At 34.5% G+C, this 25,922-nt stretch overlaps 1 protein-coding gene across 1 annotated transcript; it reads left to right on the plus strand.

Annotated features, from left to right (window-relative positions):
* The first annotated feature begins 8,691 nt into the window (after positions 1-8,691).
* LOC120103779 (probable pectin methyltransferase QUA2) lies at positions 8,692-20,266 on the plus strand. Its single transcript, XM_039122241.1, has 9 exons — positions 8,692-9,097; positions 9,538-10,171; positions 10,261-10,390; positions 12,181-12,421; positions 14,588-14,810; positions 14,904-15,073; positions 15,223-15,526; positions 16,218-16,356; positions 19,732-20,266. The coding sequence occupies exons 2-9, from the start codon at positions 9,546-9,548 to the stop codon at positions 19,885-19,887; spliced, it is 1,989 nt and encodes a 662-aa protein (XP_038978169.1). The 5' UTR covers positions 8,692-9,097; positions 9,538-9,545; the 3' UTR covers positions 19,888-20,266.
* Positions 20,267-25,922: the final 5,656 nt, after the last annotated feature.

Raw genomic sequence — 25,922 nt, forward strand, 5'->3', positions numbered from 1 at the left:
GAATAAGAGCACATAATATTTATATGATTCGGTCTATTGACCTATGTCACTAGCAGAGATAATGCAAAAGCTTCAGTATAAAAAAAAAAAAAAATAGATTATAGAGTATAAGATTACCTTGCAAACTCTAGATCCCAATATATTTGATCTCTTGGATACTTTTGTTTTCTTCTCTTGGGGTTACAAGGGATATATGTATAATAGAGTAAATCGATTTAGACCCGAACTGATGTTCCTACAATAATTAGGTTAGAAAAATATATATAACCAATCTCCTAAGTCAATGTGGACTTGAACTAGTATCCCAAGTCAACCTTCTAGAGCTGATGTGGACTCGATTTAAAACTTGTAAAGTCAAGACATACTCAACAAATATCCACCTTGGCTTAAAATTTACCATATCAATATATATTGAAACTTTTCTAATTATCTCTTCCACACCTGCCCCTAAGGGCACTAGCCTCCACAAACACCAATCAAGTCCAGGTAATGCTTGAATTTGTCATCTGGAAGTGGCTTAGTCAACATATTAGTTGGATTCTCTGCATTTTGGTATGAAGAATGTTTCTCACCTTCAACACTTTCAACTACTGCAAGAGTATACGCAACCATATCTGCATATCATGAAAGTGGTCTAATCTGCCTCCTCTTCCTACTAGTAGCAATACTATACTGTTATTATTATTGTGACATATCATCCTCTATAAAATTCTACATCTCTATTTCATTAAGTTGAACTGGAGAGTTTTGTAACACTCTCTTTGAATTTTCAACATTAAGCTCCACCTATTTACTAAAACCACAGTTTATACCTACACTGTTAGCAGAGTTCTTTTTCTGGTTTAACATAGCAGACTCATCAAAGGTAACATCTTTGCTAATAATAATTTTGGATGACCTAGAATCATTTGTACACCACAATCTCTCCCTTCACCCCCTCTGCATAACCTAGGAATATGCATCTTTTTGCCCTTGGTTCAAATTTATGATCAATCACATGAACATATACAAGGCAACCAAATATTCTCAAACTAGAATAATTAACAAAGTAATCGAATCATACCTCATGGAGAATCTTACACTCAATTGCAATTGATGGAGACAGATTTACTAGGTACTATATCGTACTAACTACTTCAACCGAAAAAGTTTTTTCAAGTCCAATGTTTAAGAGCACACAATGAGCTCTCTCCATAAATGTCCTAATCATCCGTTCTACAACTCCATTCGACTGTCGTATTTCTTATACAGTGTAGTGTCTCTCTATACCTTTATTCTTGGATAACTTGTCAAATTCATCCAAATAGTATTTCAACTCATTATCAGTTCTTAGTGTTTTAATCTTTCTTCTGTTTGATTCTTAACCAACGCTTTCTATTGTTTAAATTTGACAAATTCTTCATCCTTGTGTTTTAGAAAATATACCCAAATGTTTCTAGAATAATCATCAATGAACATCAGAAAATAATAATGCCCACTCATCAATGCAATTGGAGAAGAGACTTAAAAGTCTGAATGGATGTAATCCAACATGTCGTTGGTATTGTGAAATCAGTACTGAACTTTGCCCTGCACTACTTGCCGAATACACAACATTCATAGTAGTCTAGTTTCTCTATCTTCACACCATCAAGCAGATCTTTTGGATAGAATCATCATTCCTCTCTCTCTCATATGCCCTAAAAGCATATGCCATAACTAAGTAGCATTCATATTTCATAATCTTAAGATAAAGAAATTGCTGCAGTACTTGTTATTGTTTTACCCAGTAATTAATACAAGCTATTAACCAACTTTTCTTTTATCACTAAAAGGGCTCCCTTAGAGACTTTCAACAAACTATTCTCACTGATATACTTATACCATTAAGAATCCAAAGTACCTAAAAAAATCTATTTTTTTTTTTTCAATTCTGGAATATACCAAGTTTCTGAGATCCTCACATTACCATCATACATCTCAATTTGGATTATTCCTACACCAACAATCGCAATAGATTTATTGTCTTCCAATATAACCTTTTCTTTCCTAGTCTGATAGATAGAAAACCAATCTCTATTATAAGTCATATTAAAAGAACACCAGAATCAGGAATCCACTCTCTCCAAAGCTACTGATACTGACTAACAAAATCTCACTACTAACATCATTGGAATTTTCCTATGCTATACTAGTATTAGCTTCAGAGATAGGATCTCTCTTTTCAGTCTTTCCTTTTCTCTCCAGACAAAGTCTTCTAATGTGCCCTTCCTTTGTCGATGAAAATAACAAATATTTTCAATTTTGATCTAGACTTACCCTTACTACTAGAACCTCTTTCTCCAGCAAGCCTTCTTCTTGATTCTCCTCGTAACTCCTAGACATCTTTTTCTTCAACTCTTTAGATTGCAAGGCATCTCTTACATCACTAACTAAAAGAGATTCTCTACCATACAACATGGTATCAATGAAATTCTCATAAGAGAATGGTAGTGAGCATGATAGAATAAGGGCATGATCTCATCATCAATTGAAACACTAATATTTCTTAAATCCAAAATAGCTTTATTAAATTTATTTATATGATCTTTCATGGGTGTGCCTTCTTTCATGTGCAGGTGGTAGAGCCGATATTTCTAGTATATTATGTTTGCGAGTACTTGGTCATGTACCTATTCTTCAATTTTAATCATAGTCCAGTTGTTGTCTTCTCTTCAACGATTTCTCTGAGCACCTCATCTATCAAATACAATTGAATTGTACTATGTGCCTACACCAATAACTCCACCTTGTCTTCCTTGGACATGCTATCTAGTAACTTCTCTTTACCTTCTAATACCTTCCACAGCCTTTGTTGCACCAAAAAGGCTTGCATCATAAGCTGTCAAATGCCAAAATCATTTGCACCATTAAACTTCTTGATTTCTATTTATGCAATCGTCATCGCGAACTCCAATCGAAAAAACCAAGGCTTTGATACCATTTGTTGCGACAGGCAAGGAGAATAATTAAATAAGAAGGAAAACAAGAAAAAAACAAGAGAAGAACAAAAACACACAATATTTATATGGTTTATATATTGACCTATATCCACAGACAAGGATAATGCAAAAGCTTCATTATGAAAAAATTGGAGATTACAAAGTACAAGAATACCTCACAAACTCTAGTTCCCAATACACCCAATCTCTAGGATACTCAATTGCTCTCTTCCCTTAGGGTTACGAGGCATATATATATATATATATATATATATATATATATATAATAGAGTAAATTGATTTAGACTCAAACTGATATTTCTATAATAATCAGGTTATGCCAATATATAACTGGTGTCCTAAGTTGATGTGGACTTGGACTAGTATCCTAAATCAACTTTCTAAAAGTGATATAGACTCGATTTTCTAGAACTTGTAAACTCAAGACATGCTTAACAAGAGTAAATGCTTGAAGACCTCGAGAGCAAGAAGATGTTTGAAACGAAATATCGTTACATCACACTAGTTCTTAGACTGATCTACATCCACCATGTTCTTGTATCTTCTTGTTTCTTCTTCCCATCTTTGGCCTTTCCCAATAGCTCTTGTAACTATTAATTTATCTAGTTAATAAATCCAGGAAAAGTGTCTCAACTCCTCCATTTTCATTCAAAAAATAATAAAAAAAATATAGCTACCATTTCTTCACTCAATTATTCTTTTAATTACATTTTAAATTGAAAAAGAATATAAAACATAGTATATGAGAAACTATCAGTACTATATATAAATTTTCTATATAGTATAACAATATCTCCCATTCTATGCAATATTTGAACAATTAAATTTTGTAGGTTGCTCATGGCCTCATGCAACTAGAATTTTAACTCCATATCCAAAAGTCCCATTAACACCAAAATTGTTATATAGTTATAGTGAGCACCATTTCTATTACCATGCTTGTATCTGCATTATTTCAAAATAAATTGATGACTATTTTAATATTATTATTTGTCTTTATAACAGACAGCTATATTCAATCATGAAAAATAAAAATATTATCTGCTCAATTGGTTTTCACCAAAGAAAGAATAATTTTAGTTAGTATAAAGATTTAAAAGTTGTAATAAGAACCATAGTTTTTTTATCTTATAAAGAATATTATAGCCGAGCGTCTCCAAAATCTTTATAGGGTTATCATGATAAACCATTCATGAACCTTGCCATTCTCTGTAATCACAATGTACCAAGTACATCTTATTTTGAAACTTCTCTCTTAGTAAGAAAACTTTTTCTCTTCAAAGAGATAAATTAGTCGACATCATGCTGCTAACAGTGCAGTCCCGTGGCCACGCTCACTGATTGTCCGCATGCCACATAATTGTGACAGCTATCAAGCTTTGTAGAGATAAGAACAAGCCTAGAGCAATCTAAATTACCAAAGTCTAGCCCACATAAAAACATCAAGCCTTCTTTGCATATGACACGTGGCATGTATCTGCCTTAACCTTCGGCCACATATTGGTGCGGATATCAGATCGCCTGTTACGTGGAGCCACGGTCGTCACAGAAAGATGGTCTAGCCATTTTCATTGATTGAATTGATTTTATGTTATTTTATTTTATTTTATTTTATATTGATTGAGCTTGTTTGCATATTGTCACTTTATATGATTGTTTTCTTTATAGAGTCTTTTTGTTATTTTTTGACCCTATATATACGGGTCCATGTACTTATTTAGGGTTATTGAATGATTGAATGAAAATAGCTTTACTTTTTCTAAAACTCTGGTGTGAAGTCATGGCCAGAGTCAGGTGAGAAGCCTAATTCTTCTTCTTTACCCTCCTCTTATCTTCCTCCCTCTTTCCTCTTCTCCCTACAATTGTCCTGCATCAACTTTGGGGATTCAAAAAAAAAAAAAAATATTCGAATTTTGCTTAAAAATTACTTGTTCATTAATTTTTTAGATACAAATTAATTATTTTTGATAAAATTGGGGCAATCTATTGGAAAACTAAGGCTGCAAGTTGGACCGGTACTTTAAGACCAGACCTATGTCCAACCCAAATTAGATTTATTTAGGTTGGACGTGAATACAAAAATATAAACTGTTTCTGAATTTGATTTAGATCACTAAATTTTTTATACAAATTTGAACCAACCATAACTAGGATAATATATATTTTATTTCCTCCTTATATATTTAAAAATAATTTATTTTGCCATATAATTAGTGAATAGTAAGTGTTGCCAATTATACTTGAATATAAGTATCAATCAAACTTATATAAAATACATTTTTAATTAAAAATTCCATACTATTAATTTATTATATAATATATTTATGACATAATTAGATAATAAATTTATATATTTATTGTGACTCATTTTAGGATTATTATTGACATGATTTGACTTAAAAATTGGATCGATAAAATTAATAATTATATTCAGTTCAGTCCAATCCAAATGAAAATAGATTAGATTTTGAATTCAATTTCATAAAATAGTTAAAAAAATTTAAAATTCATAATTAAGTAAATTTTTCATGCAAAATTCATCAAAAACATTGATAAGTGGGGCCCCAATAAGTTGGGGGAGCAAGGGGAGGCCAAAGGGATTTGAAAAAGTTCAATGACGAACCCATGAGCCTTGGCCTCCGTCACCGTCCACTAAAGTGGTCTCGCACCAGCCACTCAGCCAGCGATCCTGGCGCTCCAATCGAGAATCTTGTATTATTAGTGCGGCTCGGCACTCGAGACGTCCACAATGTACGGCTGAGATTTTGTCGATTTCCCACTTCCGACCGGAAAAAATTCCACTTCCTCGGAACTGAAGTAAACCGCGTTTCCAGAATCCCAAGATCCGCAACTCTTACGTCCTACAATCTAATAAAATTACATCGCCGCAACTGGTGGACCCAGCGTGAATTTTGGGAATGCCAAGGGTAGAGATAGTTCAGGAACACAATCACATGGCGGCCATCATACTGGAGAGGAACGACGTATATGCGGTGGAAATGGACGGTCCTGATTTTTGAAGGTGTAAATCTTGCGGTTGGAGGTACGACTGGACGCTAGGGAGCGTGTGGGGAACGGCATTGTCGTACACCACCGACACAGCCCAGCGCCGTCGACGCGGTGGTTATCATCACCGGCGGGGACCACACGTCCACATCCTGGCCCTGGAGCCTGGACCGGTAGCTCACTAATTTGAGTGCGGTGAGGTTACCTCGATTTCATCTTCTGAGGCTTTTAGGGCTTTCAGTGGGCTGCCTTCAAGGGCAAGAAGCACTGCTGAGAATGAGAGCCAAGGTTGTCTTGACATGCAGAGAAGATAAAATGGGGGTCAATAATTTTTTCATCTTTATTATTATTATTATTATTTTAATTATTCAATAGCTTAATACGCAAATGAGTTATTTTGATCCGCTTGTTTATTTGTTATTTCTAATTGTTTTGATAATTTTGAAGAAACAAAGATTTTAGGCCCTTTAGAAAAGAATTTGATTGTTGATTTTTTCCTGTTTTTTTCATATTCTATTTTCTTAGCAGTCATGCTTGAAATTTGAAAATACTTTATTTTCTCTTTTGAAAGAAAACTTTCGTTGCAAGATTTTACATAAATGTAAATCTTTTCTAGTTATGTGAAGTTTTGTACATCATAAACATTTGTGTCACAAAACTTACAAACATTCAATTCATCATCATATTGATAAACTATTGTAAACAAGCTATTAAGGTTCTTTACAAAAAAATAATGGTAGAATGGCCGCTCTTCAATCAAACTTAGTCTCTCCTTGATGCAAATAATAAGCAAAGAGATAGATACCAGCTAGCTAAACAAAAGCTAGTTAATATTCCTCCACTAATCATGATCATATATCTGTTACAAATTCAAAAGCAAGCACAAAGCAGTTATGGCTAACAAATCAATCTCAACTACTCATAATTGACTATATCAATGGTAATTCAAAATGATTCATAATTTCTATTGTTATCATGTTTTCTAGTTTATTCTATAAATTATATCCAAGATATATAAGATCAATTTGCTCTTTAAAACATTGAGAAGCTATATTTAACTTTTTTTTTTATAATCAAAATTCTTGTTGTACATACACATATAGTCCCATTTATTTTTTAATATATAGTTACTATCTTTCAACCTTCACCAATCTCCATTTGGCATCATACGGTTGCTTTTATTATATAACCAACTTGTCCCTGCTTCCATCAACATCTTCACTTTTCTTCTGTTGTCTATAGCAATCATGGCCATTTTTGGGTTTCAATAATTTTATTCTTCATTTCCTTTCCTCCAAAAGAAAAAGATTTGTATAAAATTTTAATTTTAAATAAATAACATTTAGAAAAAAAATGTTCATCTTCTCAAATGCCAGTCTAATTAGTGTTTTTATATCCAATTGGCAGCTGACTAACTTATTTTCTATTCATCCAAAATTCCATCCAAATGTATGATGAGCTAGCTGATTTCTTTTTCTTATCTAATCATCTTTGCATCTACCCACTAGTCACCAGAAAATCTTTATTGACATGCTCCACTGGCACGTCGTACGTAGAATGTGTGTCTTGAAACTTACTGTTTATTTGCTAAGGTGCTAACATATTTTAAGAATTTGGTTGATCTAACCACTTTACTTTTGGGATGTTTTCTACATTTTTCATTTTAAACATCAACGAATAATAACCTTAGTAATTGAAGTAATTAGAAATTCCTTTCTTTAAATGATTGCTATTGTTGCAACAATGAATTCAAACATCATATTATAAAAAAAACAGCCAACGTTGTGAATATAAGAGCTTAAATACTACTTGTAAATAATCCAAGGAGCATAACAGATATAGGAACTACTGAAGGAACTAAAGAAACAAGAACAACAACTACTAATTCATCAGCCAATATATTCCCGAAAAGTCGAAAACTAAGAGATAAAGGTTTTGTGAAATCTTCTAGGATGTTAATTGGTAAAAGTATTGGGGTTGGTTGAATGTATTTCTGAAAATAACCCAATTCTTTTTTGGTAAGACCTACATAAAAATATGTTGCTAGTGTGGATAAAGCTAAAGCAACAGTAGTATTTATATCATTCATATGCACAACTAACTCCCCATGAGGTCAATGAATAGCAACCACCCTCACTATTGAAGATCAGGATTATCTCCAATATTTATATATTTTCGTGAAGGAAAGAAGAGTAGACAATTAAGTTTGATTATTAGCATTAAGTACATGTTAATCTGACTATATAGCTCACAATGTGACTTATTTTATTGGTCATAAATATAGCATACGTTGACATTAGGGAAAATACTTCAAAGTAATCGGTTTATCATACTGAATTATACCAGAATGTGGTCATCATTATTTTATAAGTTTGTAATAGTATTTCAATATCCACAAAAAACTAGACCTAATATTTTTTGGTAAAAATATAGTGTATGAGGAAGTTAGGGAGCATACCACACGGCGACCTGATGTGGTCATCCAAGTATACCTAATGAAATTACCATTATTTTATAAGTTTATTATCCCATTTTATTATTATATGCAAACATAGCTATTACGTCTTTTTTGCGAATTTAACTTTAAAAGAATTATAATACCGCGATTGCGGCCTTGCAGGCCTCAAAAGGTGTCAAAAGTGGTTCCACAGATCTGCCCCACTTCTTGCACTGATTCGTCCCTCCGGTCAGTACCATTAAAAAAAAAAATGTAATCTTTGTAACTGTAGAAATTTGCCGATTGCCCACATTTGATTCCTTCTTTCCGCAACGCGGATCCTGTTGGTGAGTGCTTAAAAGGCTCGTGAGAGAGAGAGAAGCGAAGCACTCGAGAGATTGGGAGGGGAACGCGGCCTCCTCTTCCGTCCTCTTCTCTGTTCCGCCATTTGTTAAGAGAGTGGAAGAAGAAGAAGACGAAGTGGGAGAGAAAAAAGGAGGAAGAAGGAGAACAGGACAGTGAAGTAAACTGTGAGGGAAAACAAAGCAGAAATCCAAGTGTTTTTAGTCGTGGGAATGGTTGGATGACTCTGTCGGGCGAGCTGCCGAGATCCGCAACCTGAGAAAGCTCGGATTTTTCCGGTGGTCGCTTCAATTCTCCTGCAGATTCTTGGGTATAGATTCCTCTTTTCCTTGTTTACTGACTTCCGCTTTGCATTAATGTGGTGTCTTGGATGAGAGGTTGGGCTCCATTGGGGAATAGAAAATAGGTCTTTTGATTCGCTGCCCTGTACTTTAATGAACTGGAACTGAGGTAGGGGAATTGTCCTTTTGAAAAAGTGCCCTTTTTTCCCCTCCTCTTTTACCGAGGAATGAGGTAGATGGGACCGTTCCTGGATATTGGTTCTGCTCTGGTTGCATGGCCCACCAAACCCATCTCTCCATGCTCCCCATCTCTTATCTCCCCACTGCCCATTTAGCTAATCCGCTGTTCTGAACTTAGAAGGGATAAACTTGGCCTTCTTTTAGTTTTTTTGATCTGTTTGTAGTTGAAATTTGAGTTTTTGATCGGAGAGATGAATTTTTGATCATGGATTTTGCTTGGGGCAAGCAGGAGGGAAGATGTCGAGGCCTCTATATCGCGGGCTATCCGGCGGCGGACGGGTTAGTGACGACATCGGCGGCTATAAGATGTTTGATCAGAAGTACCAGGTGAAGGATTCTTTGGAGAATGGATTTGGTCATGAGGCCACGAGCCCAGGCAGAGGAGCAAGAAGCCGGCCAAGCCTGACGTTATTGCTTCTTAAGCTTGGTCTAGTCCTCGTCACCATCCTCGCACTCTTGGGATCGCTCTATTGGGCTGTCTCCATCTCCAACTCCTCTCGCCACAACATTTCTCATGGCTACCGGCGGCTCCAAGAGCAGCTTGTAGCTGACTTATCGGATATCGGGGAGCTGTCGCTGGGCAAAGCAAGGTTGAAGGAGCTGGAATTCTGCCCGCCAGAGTATGAGAACTATGTCCCATGTTACTACAATATTTCAGAGAGCTTGGATTTGGGAGATCATGAGGCCCCTATCGAATACGAGCGTCAATGTGTTCGAGAGTCTGCGATTGATAGGGACTGTTTGATTCTGCCACCAAGGAATTATAGAATTCCTCTGAGGTGGCCAAGTGGGAGAGATATCATTTGGAAGGAGAATGTGAAGATCACCGGGCAGGAATTCTCATCTGGGAGCCTAACCAAGAGGTAAATTTCGTGTTTGTTTTTATTTTACTAGATTGAATTTAGCTCGTGCTTCTTTCGATTTATGTGGCTTTTAAGCTGCGTGCTTGCAGGATGATGGTGGAGGAAGAGCAGATCTCTTTCCACTCTGACTCCCTTATGGTTGATGGAGTGGAAGACTATTCACATCAAATAGCTGAAATGATTGGGCTGAGGAATGAGTCTAATTTCAATGAAGCTGGGGTGAGTGAAATTTTTCTCATCGTGGTTCACGGCTTCGCATACTTACAGTTGGAGAAAGTGATGTAAAGAACATAACAAAGCATACAATATACGTGAATGTAAAAGATTAAGCTGAGCTGCTTTATTTTAAAAAACAGCTCTGTTTAACAGGATATGTGCTTTGAGTTGCTGTTGGTTCTTGTTTAACTATAAAACAGAATATACTTTATACAAGGCTGTAAGGAACCTTGTTTTAGTGATGCTGTTTGGAAAGTAGGCTAGTTTACAAAAAGGACAATATTCTTAATTGGGTGGATACTTAAGGACTGTTCTTTAAAAATCTCAATTGGGTGCATAGAGTTCATGTCTTTCAAATAACAGGTCATAGTGTTTTTTTCCACTTCATTTAACAAATTTCCTTCACTTTCAACACTTAGAAGGAACTGTTTCATTGTGCATTTATTTTTGTTTTTTCAGACTGGATTGCATTTCCATAGTTCTTGGAATTTAGACCATCACTGCAGAATTTCTTTGGATTAAACCTTTTGTTGCTAAGTAAAGAAGTTAGCATATTTCTGTTGTTTTTAGTATTCAACTAAAGTATCTGAAATCAGCATATCTTTGATGTCACTAGTGTAGACATTTTATTAGTATTAAACTGTTGTTTTTTAAAATATTTTTTATGTGTCAGTGAAAATGAACCTTGAATATGACACTACCTTGGAACTCGTTGTGGCCTTGAGTTTGACAGGTGACTTGATCATGACATTGCCGATGTCTAGGAAACTGAGTAGAACAAAATCATTGTCATACAAATTTTAAATTATTGAATTTTTTTATTTTAGTTTCCTTCTTGGGAGAAAAGGTACTTTTGTTGTTTTTGGGAAAATCTTGTTTATCTAACACACACAGCAAAAGTTTCTGTTTATTTTTGTCAAATTTCTGCTCGTTTCTCCCTTTTATGTGGCACTTTTTTTCAAAGTTCTCTCTGACACCTTTTAGAACTTTCTGTCTCATAATTCAAGAGGCCCAATTTTGCCTCTTTTTTATCCAAATGTTATGATTTTCCCTTATGATTCAGTTCCAAGCCTGATATTATATGACTTGATAAAAGTGAGTTGTATGGATACATTAAAATATAAATATATACAAAATACTGCTACTGTTGGATAATCAATAATCTCTTGCATGATTTTGTTAAATTCCATATATTTTTTTATGTGTTAAATAAAATTATACCTTAATGTCCATTTACAGGTTATAGATGGATTAAATAAGGCTTGTTGATTATGTTTATGCAAATATTGATATAATTGTCATTATACAGTTAAATATCGTTTGCTTTTTTTTTTTTTGTGAACTGGTCATATCATGCTGGTATACTTAGAGCTAACTTGGTTGACCTAGCTATCTTTTGCAAAAAAATTCTGTATTGCAAACTTGATTTTATCCGAGCTAGTCTGGAAAGAAACATCGTATATTTTGTTGTTTAACCTGGCTGAGATAAGCTATCTTCCTGCACTAACCAGAAAACCTTGACAAGCACATTCAGACGAGAATTCATCTTCATTCTGATCATTATTTTCACTTGACACAAATTTGTTTCTTCTTCTCAACAGCAATGCTTAAAATAGTCTTACTTAATCAAATTAGCCATTGTTATTATCCTCTTTGTCCAGATTTTCATTTGTAAATCAATGTTATTTGATTTGCAGCTTGTTGTTATAATTGTGGTAGTGACAGGTCGTCTTTATTCTACTTTTGTCTATTTGCATGTAACTTATGTGCTAGGTCTGACCGTAATATTGCAGGTCAGAACTGTCCTGGATATAGGGTGTGGATTTGGTAGCTTTGGAGCACATCTTTTCTCAAAGCAGCTGCTGACCCTGTGCATTGCTAACTATGAGGTTGCTGGTAGTCAAGTTCAACTCACTCTTGAGAGAGGCATTCCTGCTATGATTGGCTCATTTGCATCAAAACAGTTGCCGTATCCATATCTTTCCTTTGATATGTTGCATTGTGCAAGATGTGGGATTGAGTGGGAGAAAAATGGTAAGTTAATTGGTCATAATTGCTTAAAGTTAGAATTGCCTTGAATTCTTATTGTTTTACTCTCTTTAATCCTGTGTCTGGGTTCCAGCAGCTTTGATGACCCTTACAAGACCAGTATTTCTTATTGTAGGTGAATATGATAGTGAACTAAAAATATTTGGATCTTTGAACAATTTCTCAATCAAATAAAAAGAGGAATAGAGATGACAAATAACATTTAGATATTTAAGCTGATGCACTCAATTTTTTTCTTAACTTTTTCCTGGAGCATTATTTTACAATTAGTAAAGGCATTGTGAGAGGGAACAATTCCAGTTGTCAAGCCGGTTTTATAATATTATGTTTTTTCATCAGCATATTATGTTTTTATTTGGGCTATTAATAGCATATAAAGGCAGTAGAAACCATTGCTGCATGACCAGTATAAAAGAAATATGTTTGTGATGCTAATTACCACAAACTATTTGTATAAGAACTTTAACATGCATAACAAATGAATGAACAGAAATGGTTTTTCCCAGCTTGGAATGATTACATAAATGGACTTTCATCATTAATTAGAAACCTGAATGACCCAATAACTTCTTGCTTGTACAATTGCATAATTTCGACTCCATTAATTTGTTATAGTATCGTCCATTTTGGTGGCAGTGACATTAGTCTAGGACTTGCACATCAAAATTCTAAGGTATGATGGGCACTGGCTGCCATGTTACAATGGCCCAGATCAAAATATATGGATATAAATTTTCCATTCTTAGTTATGATTCATAACTATGGTAGCATTGTACTTTTATCCTTTTAACAGTCATTTCTTTTTACATCTCAGTTGCCTATGTCCCCTTAAACATGTTGTTCATATGGGCCCTTGAAGGTCAAATAACACATTTCCAAACTTCTTCTTCACAACAATTCGTCCATCATTGTGATAAAGAAAAGTTGCATATTCCTATAACATTAGATAGAAAATGTGGAGGATCCTCAACATTTATCAACTTACTATGAACAGGACATCTTAAAAAAATTCCTTAGGATAAACCCATAGTGTAAAAGGCGAATTTAATCACATAATATAGAACAGAGCAGATATGAGAATGCTGTAGAAGTGTCATACCAAGGAAGAATAGTTCACATGTGTGAACATGATAGGTAGCACTGGACCTTCTCTAACTGCATAAATTGACTGAACTAAGTAACGTAGTATGGTCATGTGCAGTGAATATTTGATGCTGCAGTAAGAGACTAACTTGGATGTGTATCTTAGGTCAAGAAAAAAGACCTTTAAAAGAAATATTTAAAAGCACATGCATGTAGAACTAAGTAGAACTGAAAGGGTATGACTTAGAAAATATAGCTGAGCCCAAATACTTGGGATTAGTTTCATTGGTAATTCATGTGATTTAACCGTATGTGACCTGTAATAGCTATAGATTGCGAATACTCTAGTATATATCATTTTACCAAGGGATGCCATATTAAAGAAATAATTAATAAGATGGCAGAAAAATCAATAGAAAGGTCCAAGCAGAAGATAACGAATGAAACTAGGAGACAGTATATATGAAAATAAATGATCATCAACACTTTCTATTGCTGGTTACACATAACTAAACGAGAGAGTAATAATATTAGTTTTTTCTAACTGCTTCCTGAAGTATGTAAGTTGCACGTGGTATGAATCCCATACAGTTGTCTTAGAGGAGTGCTGCTTTTTTTTGATAATTTATATATTTTAAGTTCTCTGTAATGGAGGGATAAGGTGGAAAAGAAAGTAAAATCAGTAGGCTGAAATTTTATTTCATGGCGATGACTTGAATTTACCAAGTTCTCAAAAATTGCAAGCTTGCTTTTGTTTTCCCGCACTGTCAAAACAATGGGTTGATATTAATGTGTTTTTTCCTTTTCATCTGAATGCGGCAGAGATCTTTTAGATAAGTTGTAGTTGATGTGATATACTGGAGCAATAGACTATGCAAACTACGAAGAAATCCATATCCTCCTAAAGTCAACTTCTTGATCTATTGCTTTTGAAGTGAACTGAGGTTCCTTTTAATAAGAATCCCAGTAGAAAATCATAGGCCCTTTTGTCTCTTTTTGTATATCAGACCCATTTAATTTATTTATTATATTTCAATTTCTGACTTGCTGTCCAGTATGTTGTTGCAGATGGTATTTTCTTGGTTGAAGTTGACAGACTTTTGAGGCCTGGGGGTTATTTTGTCTGGACTTCACTAATGAATACTCATAGATCTCTACGTGACAAAGAGAACCAAAGGAAGTGGACAAGCATTCGTGATTTCACTGAAAATCTGTGTTGGGATATGTTGTCACAACAAGATGAGACGATTGTGTGGAAAAAGACCAGTAAAAAGAAATGTTACAGTTCTAGGTATGCATTCCACATCCATGTGCTATGTATTCTGTTAATACACAATCAATGAATGATCCTGATTTATGACCATATAATACATTCATTTTATAGGAAATCTGGACCTGCAGTCTGTGGTAGAAGCCATGATATTGAATCTCCATATTACCAACCACTCAATCCATGCATAGCGGGAACCAGAAGTCAGCGTTGGGTTCCCATTGAATATCGTACACCTTGGCCTACTCAGGCTAAATTGAATTCTACTGAACTTGACATACATGGTATGTTATAATATTTAGAAAAAAGAAAAAACAAAGAATGTAACTGTTCTTTGTCTGGTGATGTGATTTCTTAAAGTTACCATGTCAGTTATCATCATTTATATCTGCATGCCTGTTTAACATAGACTAACAGTGTTTCCCTTCACCAGGTGTACACCTAGAATACTTTGCTGAGGATGCTGCAAACTGGAACTCAGTGGTTCGAAATTATTGGTCTCTTCTCTCACCTCTGATATTCTCAGATCATCCAAAGAGACCTGGTGATGAAGATCCTGCCCCACCCTTTAACATGCTCAGAAATGTGCTAGACATGAATGCTCGATTTGGTGGTTTCAATGCTGCTTTATTAGATGCTGGAAAATCTGCGTGGGTGATGAATGTGGTGCCTAGAAGTGGCCCTAACTACCTTCCGCTCATTTTCGATAGGGGATTTATTGGTGTTCAGCATGATTGGTACGTATGACTGCTTCCGCCCGCTATTATTCTGTTCTGCAAGTTATTTACAGTCTTGTGCAGGTACCTCCCTGTGGATGATGCATAATCTGATTGCTGGTTCTCTAGCCTTTATCTCATTATCTTTTAGACAAAAATTGTTTAATATAACGACAAAAATCCCATCTCAAGTCCTCTTTCTTTCTTTCTTTTTTCTTAGTCCCTCATATATTTGTTGCCATCTTTCCATAGAGCATCCAGTAATGGAAGCTGCAAGCATTCAGTTTATGCTGGATAATATTCAAAAGGCAGTTAATGGCTCGTCTTTCATAACACATTTCTGTAGAACATTCAGCTTATAGTCCCTGCCAATACATGCCTTAGAAGGAAGCATTTGATCTAGTTTTCTCACCTTCTTCTGGTCTGGTTACTTTAAGAAATATTCATCATTTCTAGACGTCTTTGTGCAACTTCTGAGTTTTTAGCTATTCATTCAAAGCCATCCCAGATAGATAAGATTTGTTAATTTTGGTTATAATTAGGTCTAATCTTTCTATAGATGTTATATATATGTATATAGAGTTGAATTTACCTTGCTTGTTTGTTCTAAAGTGTCAATGAGTTCCATTTGATTTGTTTCTTCATGTCTTAAATCTCTCTTCTATTAATTTGTTTTCAATATTATTCATAAAATATGGCTATTTTTAATTAGGTGTGAAGCATTTCCAACATATCCAAGAACTTATGATATGATGCATGCTGATGGATTGCTATCTCTTGAAAAACATCAGAAGCACAGGTGCTCCATGCTTGACATATTCTTGGAGATTGATCGCATTCTACGACCAGAGGTATGCAATTATTTAAGCTTATCTTTTTTTATCCTTTTTCTTTTTTATGTTGGTTGACAGTCAGTAGTCATACCGTGTTTGCTGTAACCTTCATATAAGCAATTTCTTGCAACCTGGAACTTCCTTTTGAAAATGACTGTGTAACCTGGTATTTTAACTAGGTAGCTATTCATCAATATAAAACATTTCCATTGTGCATGGTTGTCTATGCAGCATGAATGACCGTGCCTTAGAATGAAGAAGGCATTTGATGTGATCTACAATAAACCTATTATATAACAAGTTTGATCTATGTGAAGTTTGATTGTTGCTTTGCTATAATTTGTGATGAAGATCCTCTATTTACCACTGTTGTTTGTATTGGAAAAAAAATCAAAGAAAGATCTAAGAAATAATGTTTTATTACAAGATCCGCCGAACCAGTACCGGAATCCGTTCCGGTCAACGGACGGCTGACACACGGTACGCTTGGTAATCATTTTTTTTTGAGTTTTTCAAGTTCAATTAATTGATAATCAATCTTTTCAATTTTTTTAATGATTTTAAGTCTAATTTGATATTTTTTTATGTTTTTTGATGTTTTTTGATATTTCTGTGATCTTGGTTTAACCTAAATGTTGCATTTTATTGTTTGAAAATTATTCAAAATATAAAATAATTAGTGAGATGTTGCATGCTACAAGAAGCAATATGAAATATCATCAAATCAAATAGTGAGGTGAAAAATATAAAATAATACAATCAATTATATATATTTGAAGTACGACATACATATTGATATCTAAAATCTCGTCGAGTGACAATGTCTTCTGTAGATAACCGGATTATTAGCATAGTCAGGAGGCAGATCAGCCCACCTCTCTAACTAAGCAGTGTTATAGTTTTGTATGTTCATCCCATAAAGAACGCGCTCTCTGGGTTATAAGCATTTCCAGATTCCGGTTCCGAACCGGGTTGACTCTGTGCAAATCAGATAGTTCCCACCGAGTTCGAACGGAATTGGTTGGTTCCGAACGGTTTCGGCTGGTTTGCGGCCGGTTTCGGTCGGTTTGAAATCTATTCCGGCTGGCCCAGAACTTAATTTAATAGACAAACCAACCCAATTTCCCATCGGGTCAGCTCGGTACGGGCTGAACCTGGTGGTTTGGTCATGTTCGGCCTACCTTGTTTTGTTGCATTCTTGAACCAAAAACTGAAGTTTCATTTATAAATAATTGTTTGAGTGTAACATTTATAAATAAGTTTTAAAAAAATACAACTTGTCAGAATAGCCATAATCAACAATCTTAATCCTTTATCAGGATATAATATTTCCTGATCTAGCTTGTCTAGCTTTACAGCACATGCACGGCTAGATCATCTTAAAGTGTCCTTTCTGCTTTTGCATTACAAATGTTTCAGAATTCTCATCTGTAATTTGTCCATCTTTCCAACATGGATCCTCCTTTCACGTGCATATCATACAACATAACTAAAACTAATATCAATGTCATATTACCATACAGCAATAATAACAATAAAAAAAGGAAGAGTGTAATGCAGCCAGCAGCTCTGAGTCTATAGAAACACTTCCTGAAGAATTCCTCTGGAAAGCATTCATAATTCTCCAGCTACTCTTTTTTTTGTGGCACACCCTCCAGTCTCAGTCCTTTTAACATCAAACTAAGATTCAAAACCATATATTTGGAATACGCGTAACTCTGTCCTTCATCATGTTGCAAACCTTCAGATTCAAAGCTTACTTTATTATGCTAAACTCGCTCTTATATTTTGATTTACATAAGATAGTTGATATTATGTTACATTATCTGCTAAGCGTGCTGGTATCAATGGGCTCACATAACCTTTGATACTGCACTTTCATTTATGCATCTCTCTAACCTCTTCAAATTTGGATTTACCTACCTTTTAGTCCTTTGTTTTATGCGGCAAAAAAAATTTACTTGTATGAGGACATGGCTATAAATGCTAGAGCCTCATATTTGCTGGGTAATAAATAAGAAAGAAAATAAGAAATGAATAAAACCTGTCATGTACATGAAAGAAGAAACTGATACATCAAATGTTTATTCAGTTAGGACTAGTCTTCATGATGCTAAGCATATATTATTATTTAAGAAAATGTTATCATAAATTAGGCAAACCTGAATTGCCAAATACCCATTTGAGAAACATACAGAGTATGTGTATGCTGTTCATAGTCTGTTCTTTTGCTGGGAGAGATTACGCTTTTCTTGTTAGTGTTGCAAATTTTAGATCAAATTTGGAAGATCATGATGGTATGTTGGGAATAATATCAATGGAATATAAGGAAACAGGAGGAAGGTCTTGTTGTATCTCAAGTCTCAGCAGTCTTGCTTGTCTTAAATTTGCTCACTGTTCCTCTTTGTCAAACTCTCCCAGTACAAGTAAACCCGGAAGAATAAGTTGATCAGTACAAGAATTTATTGTTCGCGGTAAAGAAATGACCATATTCTTTGAGACGAAAATTAGTTGGCCAGAACTAAATAAAAATCAAACCTGTAATCCATCAAGGCAGAGGAGTTTCCTACTCATAAATAATGGTTTAGATATTACTTCCTACTACTTGAAACTGCTTATTGTTGTCTTCTCTTTTCACGTGTCTTAGAGAAATGATATGCCAAATTAAGCCAAAGTTCTTGCCAGATCAACAGGGAATTTGCTGGCTGCTCGGTCCTCTTCACAGTCCATTTCCCTATAAAAGCATAAAAATAACAAATGGAACATTATGGCCTCATGTTATGAATCTCTTGTCATGTCAAAGTTGATTATAGATAAAATGTCTGCTCATGTATCAGGGAAAGATGCCATCCAATCATCTCTTCCAATCCATAAATTAATTGTTGAAAGGGGATAAAAAACAAAAAATTTTAAATCTTCTGATGGCTGCCGACAGTGGTTTTTCCAAGAGTCAGATTCTTTTGGCAATTGTTTTCTTTCCCTTTCTCTTTTTTGAGAAGAATTGTCAATAATTAATCAACTTCATGATTGCTTCACTCCAAAATAAGATTCATCGAGGTCTGTCTAGTATTTGTGTACTTCTGTATCAGAAAACTAATTGTAGCTTCTCGTATAAGATACCACATTGTCACTTGATTCAATTTCAAACAAATTGTTGAAATTTTTAAACTTACAAAGATTACCGATGCTGCTTGTCTTTTTCAAATTCTTTCTGCAAAATGTTACAACCCCCGGGATCCTCAGCAATTGGAGAACATGAGATATTCTTTTGCTGGCCAATTTCTGCAAAATATTTGCTTATGTTAAGGATCCAGTTTTTAGCAATTTTGAGCTTCTAAGGTCTGTGATTGCTCTTGTAAGACTTGCATAAACTGGTAATTGATACACATGCAGGGCTGGGTGATACTTCATGATTCTGCTCCTCTTATTCAAGAAGCCAGATCTGTAATAACACAGCTAAAGTGGGATACGCGCATGATGGAGGTTAATGGTAACAACGATGAGAAGCTCCTCGTTTGTCAGAAGCCCTTCTTCATGAAGCAACAATAATGAATATGATTTACCATGTCCCACATGGGATATGATATTTGTTATTTGTGGATGGTGGTTTGCATAAAGTTCCTGTCAAGAAAAGGAGCCTTGGGGATTTAGATTAAATAGGAAGGTGAGGACCAAAAAATAATTCTTCTATAAATACGATAATGTACTCCTGTGGAACCGCAAGGTGTCCATAGGGCTTTGTAATTAGGCAAATGCATGCTAGAGAGCGTAGAGTAGGTTAAATTTTCATGTTAAAGCTCATTATAAGGATACAAAGATGAAGCTGTGAAAGTTATTATATTGTCAAGAAGAATACCAAATAAAGGAATGTTGATGCAGTATATATTCGTTACTGTCAATGCATTGGATGGACAAATTCTTTTTCCCATTATATTCTTCTTTTTAGCAGTATTTTCTATTCTGTAAGTGCATTTGCACTGCTCGTCTCATGTCACAATCTGTATCCATTGTTGATTGTTTTTGAGATAAATTATGAATGAGCGCATAACGCCATTTATATTCCTCTAGAAGCTGACAACCTCATCAATTGCCCCACCAAGTTTATGCATGAAACATAAATATTGATTTGTCTCAATGCTCTCATATTCTGGTTTTTTTGGCCCTGCCTTGCTCTTCTTATTTTAATTAATCCAACCACTCAAGCTGCACTTAAGCAAGCAGGCAGTCATTGGATTAGCTGTGAATTTCACCTGACTTGGACCTGTAGTCATTCAATCTCTTCATTCAACCACCAAGTTCGTGCATGAAACATAAATATTGATGTGCCTTAATGCTCTCATATTCTGGTTTTTTTTGCCCTGCCTTGCTCTTCTTATCTTAATTAATCCAACCACTCAAGCTGCACTTAAGCAAGCAGGCAGTCATTGGATTAGCTGTGAATTTCACCTGACATGGGCCTGTAGTCATTCAATCACTTCATATCATTATCCTTTTTCTGGAACTAGCTCATCTAGTCAACTCACTTAGGTTTTCCAGTCAACATTAATCCCTACAAGGTTGATGTTAGGCATAGTTTGAAATATCGGTATTATAATTGTTGTAACAACCATTGTAATGGTTTTCGCCATGTCTCATAATGTTATTGACATAAATAACTCGAAAGAGTCTAAAATTTTTTTTCTGTTATTTTCTGTTATTACAGACCGTTATAATACAAATGATAGCTGTTATTTTTTCATTATGCTTTCTTTTCAATAAAATACTATTTATTTTTAAATTTAAACTTTTCTTTCAGAATTCCCTCCAAAAAATATATTATTTTATTTAGTAAAAGGAAAAAATAATATTTCTGTTTTTCTATCATTATCCATTATAGCATCATTACCACAGCCATTATTTCATTAATTTTTTTAATATTAAAATTTTAAAAGTTATGCTTTAAGATAAATAATGGATGTTATTACTATTATATCAGACCATGATAACGTGTTAATCAAACTGTGAGGTCGACGGCCATTTGTAATAATGTGCTTAATCTTCCATGAGATTTCTCAACATAAGTTTGCTTCTCTATCTGACCCCTGCTTAACTTTCTCCTCTCATTATTTTTTTACACTACTATGCTGGCTTGATTACTGTGCCTCTAGGTTCTTATTTTATTAATGCAGTCATAATATTTCACAAAATTATAAATGACTAAAAGGAAGAACTGTTTTACTCCTAGAAAGAGAAGAAATTAATTTACCAGTCTCTGAAATTACATTGGCCAGTGGCAATTGGCAGTTATATTTGTCTGTCTCCATTGTTTTGGATGTCTGTCACTTTGGCATTCTTGGAGTATATGACGCAATAGGCATTGAGAGAGAGAGAAAGAGAGAGAGAGAGAGTCGAAGCAGGGGTCGACGTCCCACAGAATTGAACCGTTGTATATTCGAACCAAATTTGGTGGTCATTTAAGAGTTAGCTGCACATTTTGCTTGATCTTTATGGTGGGCAAGAAGTTGCTGAAAGAAGGAATAGTCTTCAATCCTGAGATTTTAGAGGCCTGGAAATCACCTTTCTTCAATAGTGTAGGCTATCTCAGGAGGACTAATTTCTTGCCTCAAGCTTGCAAATAAGCTGATCTCCAGCCAGCCAGGCCTAATTATAACTAAATTCTGATTTGAGCCGAGGTGTTTTTAACTTGAGAAGGAATTAAAAAAAAGAAAAAAAAAAAAAGACCAAGCCTGAAGTGTTCCCAAATAGCTCATATTTGATTAGAGCCTGAGATCTCCTCAATGTACTACAATTCATGGTTATATCTCATTGCTAGAATATATTTTTAATATATTAAACCATATTTTAATAAAGTAATAAAACATATAGCAAAAATAATAAAAACAAGGTGTGAACTTGATTAGTTAATTATATTTGAGCTTAATTAAATCATGCTTGAGCAAGTCAATTTTGAACTGCATTTTAAATCAAATATAATCTACTAATAACTGACTTGCCCTTTCAACGGTCCTACTTCTGTTGGACTAGTCCCTCTATTTCAAAAAAATTCCAAAATAGTCCTTCTTTATTGATGGAATACAGTTATGACTTTAGCTTTTTATAAATGAGATAAAGTAGTCCCATGATCCAATCAATGACCAATCAGTTTAATATTTTTGTGTTAGTTGACAAATATAATCTTCAGTGCAAACTCCTTTAGTTATCCATATCTCCACTCTCCTAGGTTATAAAATTAGAGTATATTAAGATTATAATCATTATTATTTTGAAACATCAAAATGTTACTTTTTAATCAAGACTATTTTGTCTTATCTATTGAAAAGTAATTTGTTGGATATCTTCTTCTTCAAGTGGAAACCAAGCTTCAAAACTCTATGCAATATAAATTTGATGTAACATTGTAATGAACCGACCTTAGCTCGGTAGAGAGGAGGACAATAGTTGGTTTTAACTAGCAATCTTTAAGTCGTTGGTTTGAATCCAGCGGATCGAAAGTTTTAAAATTTTTATTTTTTAAAAAAATAAAAATAATAAAAAACTAATCAATTATTTACCAAAAAATAAGATTTTTTTTTTATCTCTTTAATTTCATTTGAAAACAATCAAAATTTTTCGTCTTTACACTATAGAAAGCTCTTTCAAATAATTAACCATCAAAATTTTTCGTCTTTACACTATAGAGAGCTCTTTCAAATAATTAACCATTCTGCCAAGCCTGTTCAATAACTAGAATAAGATTACTTGCACACACTTTATTCCAACAATGCTCAACTCCTTCAAATCAGGCAAAATTGGTCAAATAATAGTCATATTTCGCTAATAAACCACAAATATTTTAGAGAATAAATTGAAAGTCACTCTCAATACCAATATTGTTCATTTATATATTAAAGGATCAATTTACCATCTTAACTATCTAAGTATTCACGATCTTAACTCCGTAGAGCAGAGAATTCTAGTTGGTTTCAACAAAATATCTTTAGGTTGCTGTTCCAAATTCAACAGGTCGAAAATTATAAAATCTTTAAAATCATTTAAAACTAATTTAATTATTTTCATCAAATTTAGCAGATCGGAGATTTTGAAATCTTTGATTTTTAGAAAATCATTGACAATCAATCTAATTGTTTTCAACAAAAATTGATAAAAGATTTTATTTTACGTTTTTAATTTTGTTGAGAAACAATCAAAAACTTTCCAAGCCTTTGTTTCGTTACAAAATTATTTTTAAACTAATCTATTTTTTATCAAAAAATGGAGATAAATCTCAATTTTTCCTTTTAATTTCATTAAAAATAATTAAATTCCATTAACAAAATATAAGAAAATCAAGCGAGTTTTAGAGTATATTTTAGTAGCTTTTTGTCTTTTTGAATTTATGTAGATAAGCTAAACAACTTAACTCTATACAACTCTTTCAAATGATTAAACATTTTATCAAGCCCCATCAATAATTAGAATAAGATTACTTGGAGAAACTTTATTCCAGCAGCAGTCAACTCCTTTTAACCATACAAAATTGGTCAATTGATAATCATATTTGCCAATAAACCACCAATAATTATTGGGGCCGCCTTTTGTATCTTCATACATCTACGATGTTGTTCTAAAGATGCATTGTGGAAGCTAGGCAGTTTTTAAAACTCTTTCAAGTCGATGATAGGATCTATTGGAAGTGTTCTAAAAACAATTTTGTAAGAATTTTTTGTCAAGACATGTGCCAATATGGATTTGAATCTTGATGAAAACAAGGGCACAAATTAGGGGGAAAGCAGACATTTTTGCCTATAAAGGCCCAGCTGCTTGCATTGATTTCATTTTTGTAAAAGATGAGAAGGACAAGGGTAGCAATGGCTCTTTGAAACATCATGGCAACTCATCTTAAGAAGAATTTATTTATCGAGAAGTAAACAATACTGCAGACTAGATGTCTTCCTTTGTTTTTCCTTCATTGTGGACCATTCTGGTGCCATGATTTGGATGAATGACATTATATTGGATGTATTCGTACTAGAGTCATGTGAGCCATCCATCTCATCAAAGAAAAAAAAAAAATCTAGCTCTTGAATTATGGATATGATTGCCAATCTACCATATATGGGCATACCTTGTTTGATCACATGCTATGTAGAACTGCCACCATACTTACCTCCATGCCTGATTATTATTGCTTTCTATCACTACCCATACTCCCATGTATAGCCACCATTATCTGACATATTTTACGTTGTACACATTCCATCTGCAGCTAATTTGTGCTGTATAAATTAGGATCTTCCCAAAAGAACTAATCAAACAAATTCTTTCCAAAAAGCTTTTTCTCTCTCATGGTATCATTACCATCAAAACTTCAACAATCTAAAATTCTTCCTAAACAAACACATGTTTTCCAAAATCCATCATCTCTTCTCAAAACCTTTATTCATGGAGTCTGCATCCAACATCACTCAAACTTCAACCTCATGGGTGGTGCTTCCATTAGCAACATCTCTAACTATGTCAAACTTGTAGGGCCAAACTACTTATATATGGTGCGATCAACTTGAGTCCATCCTCATTAGCATAGGCTTGATGGGCTTTGTTGATGGTTCCAAGCTGGCCCCTCCCAAGGTCATTGCCACATTCACCTTTGGACAATAACCACAACTGAACCCTGCCTACCAACATTGGAGGGAGCTTGATCACATTGTATAAATTTGCATCAATGCTACTCTTTCTGAAAGTTTGGTGCAAAAGAGGTTTGCAACTAGAGCTGATCATGGGTCGGACTTGGGCATAGAAAAAATCAAACTTAAATAGGCCAACCCGAAATCCGATTGAAAATGAATAGGGTTAGGCCCGAAGATTGGTCTGTGATCAGCTCTATTTGCAATACCTCAGCTCAACTATTTCAACAACAGTCTATGATTTTAAAACCAAATCTTCTATATGACCTCCAACACATCAAGACTGCCAAATTCACTTGCTGCAATGGATGAGAGGTTAAAAAATTCTGATCTTGTTAGGTCTCAGATAAGATCCATTTATTACATCCATAGAAAGTTAAATAGAGAGCCTCCAATTCTCAATAGCTCTTATTCTAGAGGCAACAACGATAACAACAACCGGCGAGGTCGTCTACATGAGCAGACACGGCCACAAGTATCACTTGACTTTCCTTTCTATATCTCTCAGCAACCTATCTCCACTCCTGGACAGCCACAACAATATAACAGACGAATATTATTACTGCTACCTCTCAATCGCTGGACTGCATCCATGCCTTACTTTGTTGATAGCCAATGGATTCCCCACTCATGTGCCGCCTCTCACATGAGTTTTGATCCTAATACTCTACATCAATCTTAGCTATATTCGGGTTCGGATCAAGTTTGTGTTGGAGATGGTAAGGGTCTTCCCATTTCTCATGTTGATTCCTCATCTACTGCAAAATCTACTTTGGCTCTTCATGATGGATGTTATAGTTGTTCCTCATATTCTATTTTAAAACTCGCTAGTGATAACTAATGCTGTGTTGAATTCTCTCCATGGGGTTTCTCTATCAAGTATCTCGAATGGGAACCATGAGGACCCATGAGTTTGTATGT

The sequence above is a fragment of the Phoenix dactylifera genome, unplaced genomic scaffold, assembly GCF_009389715.1.
Source record: "Phoenix dactylifera cultivar Barhee BC4 unplaced genomic scaffold, palm_55x_up_171113_PBpolish2nd_filt_p 001409F, whole genome shotgun sequence".
Classification (NCBI taxonomy): Eukaryota; Viridiplantae; Streptophyta; class Magnoliopsida; order Arecales; family Arecaceae; genus Phoenix; species Phoenix dactylifera.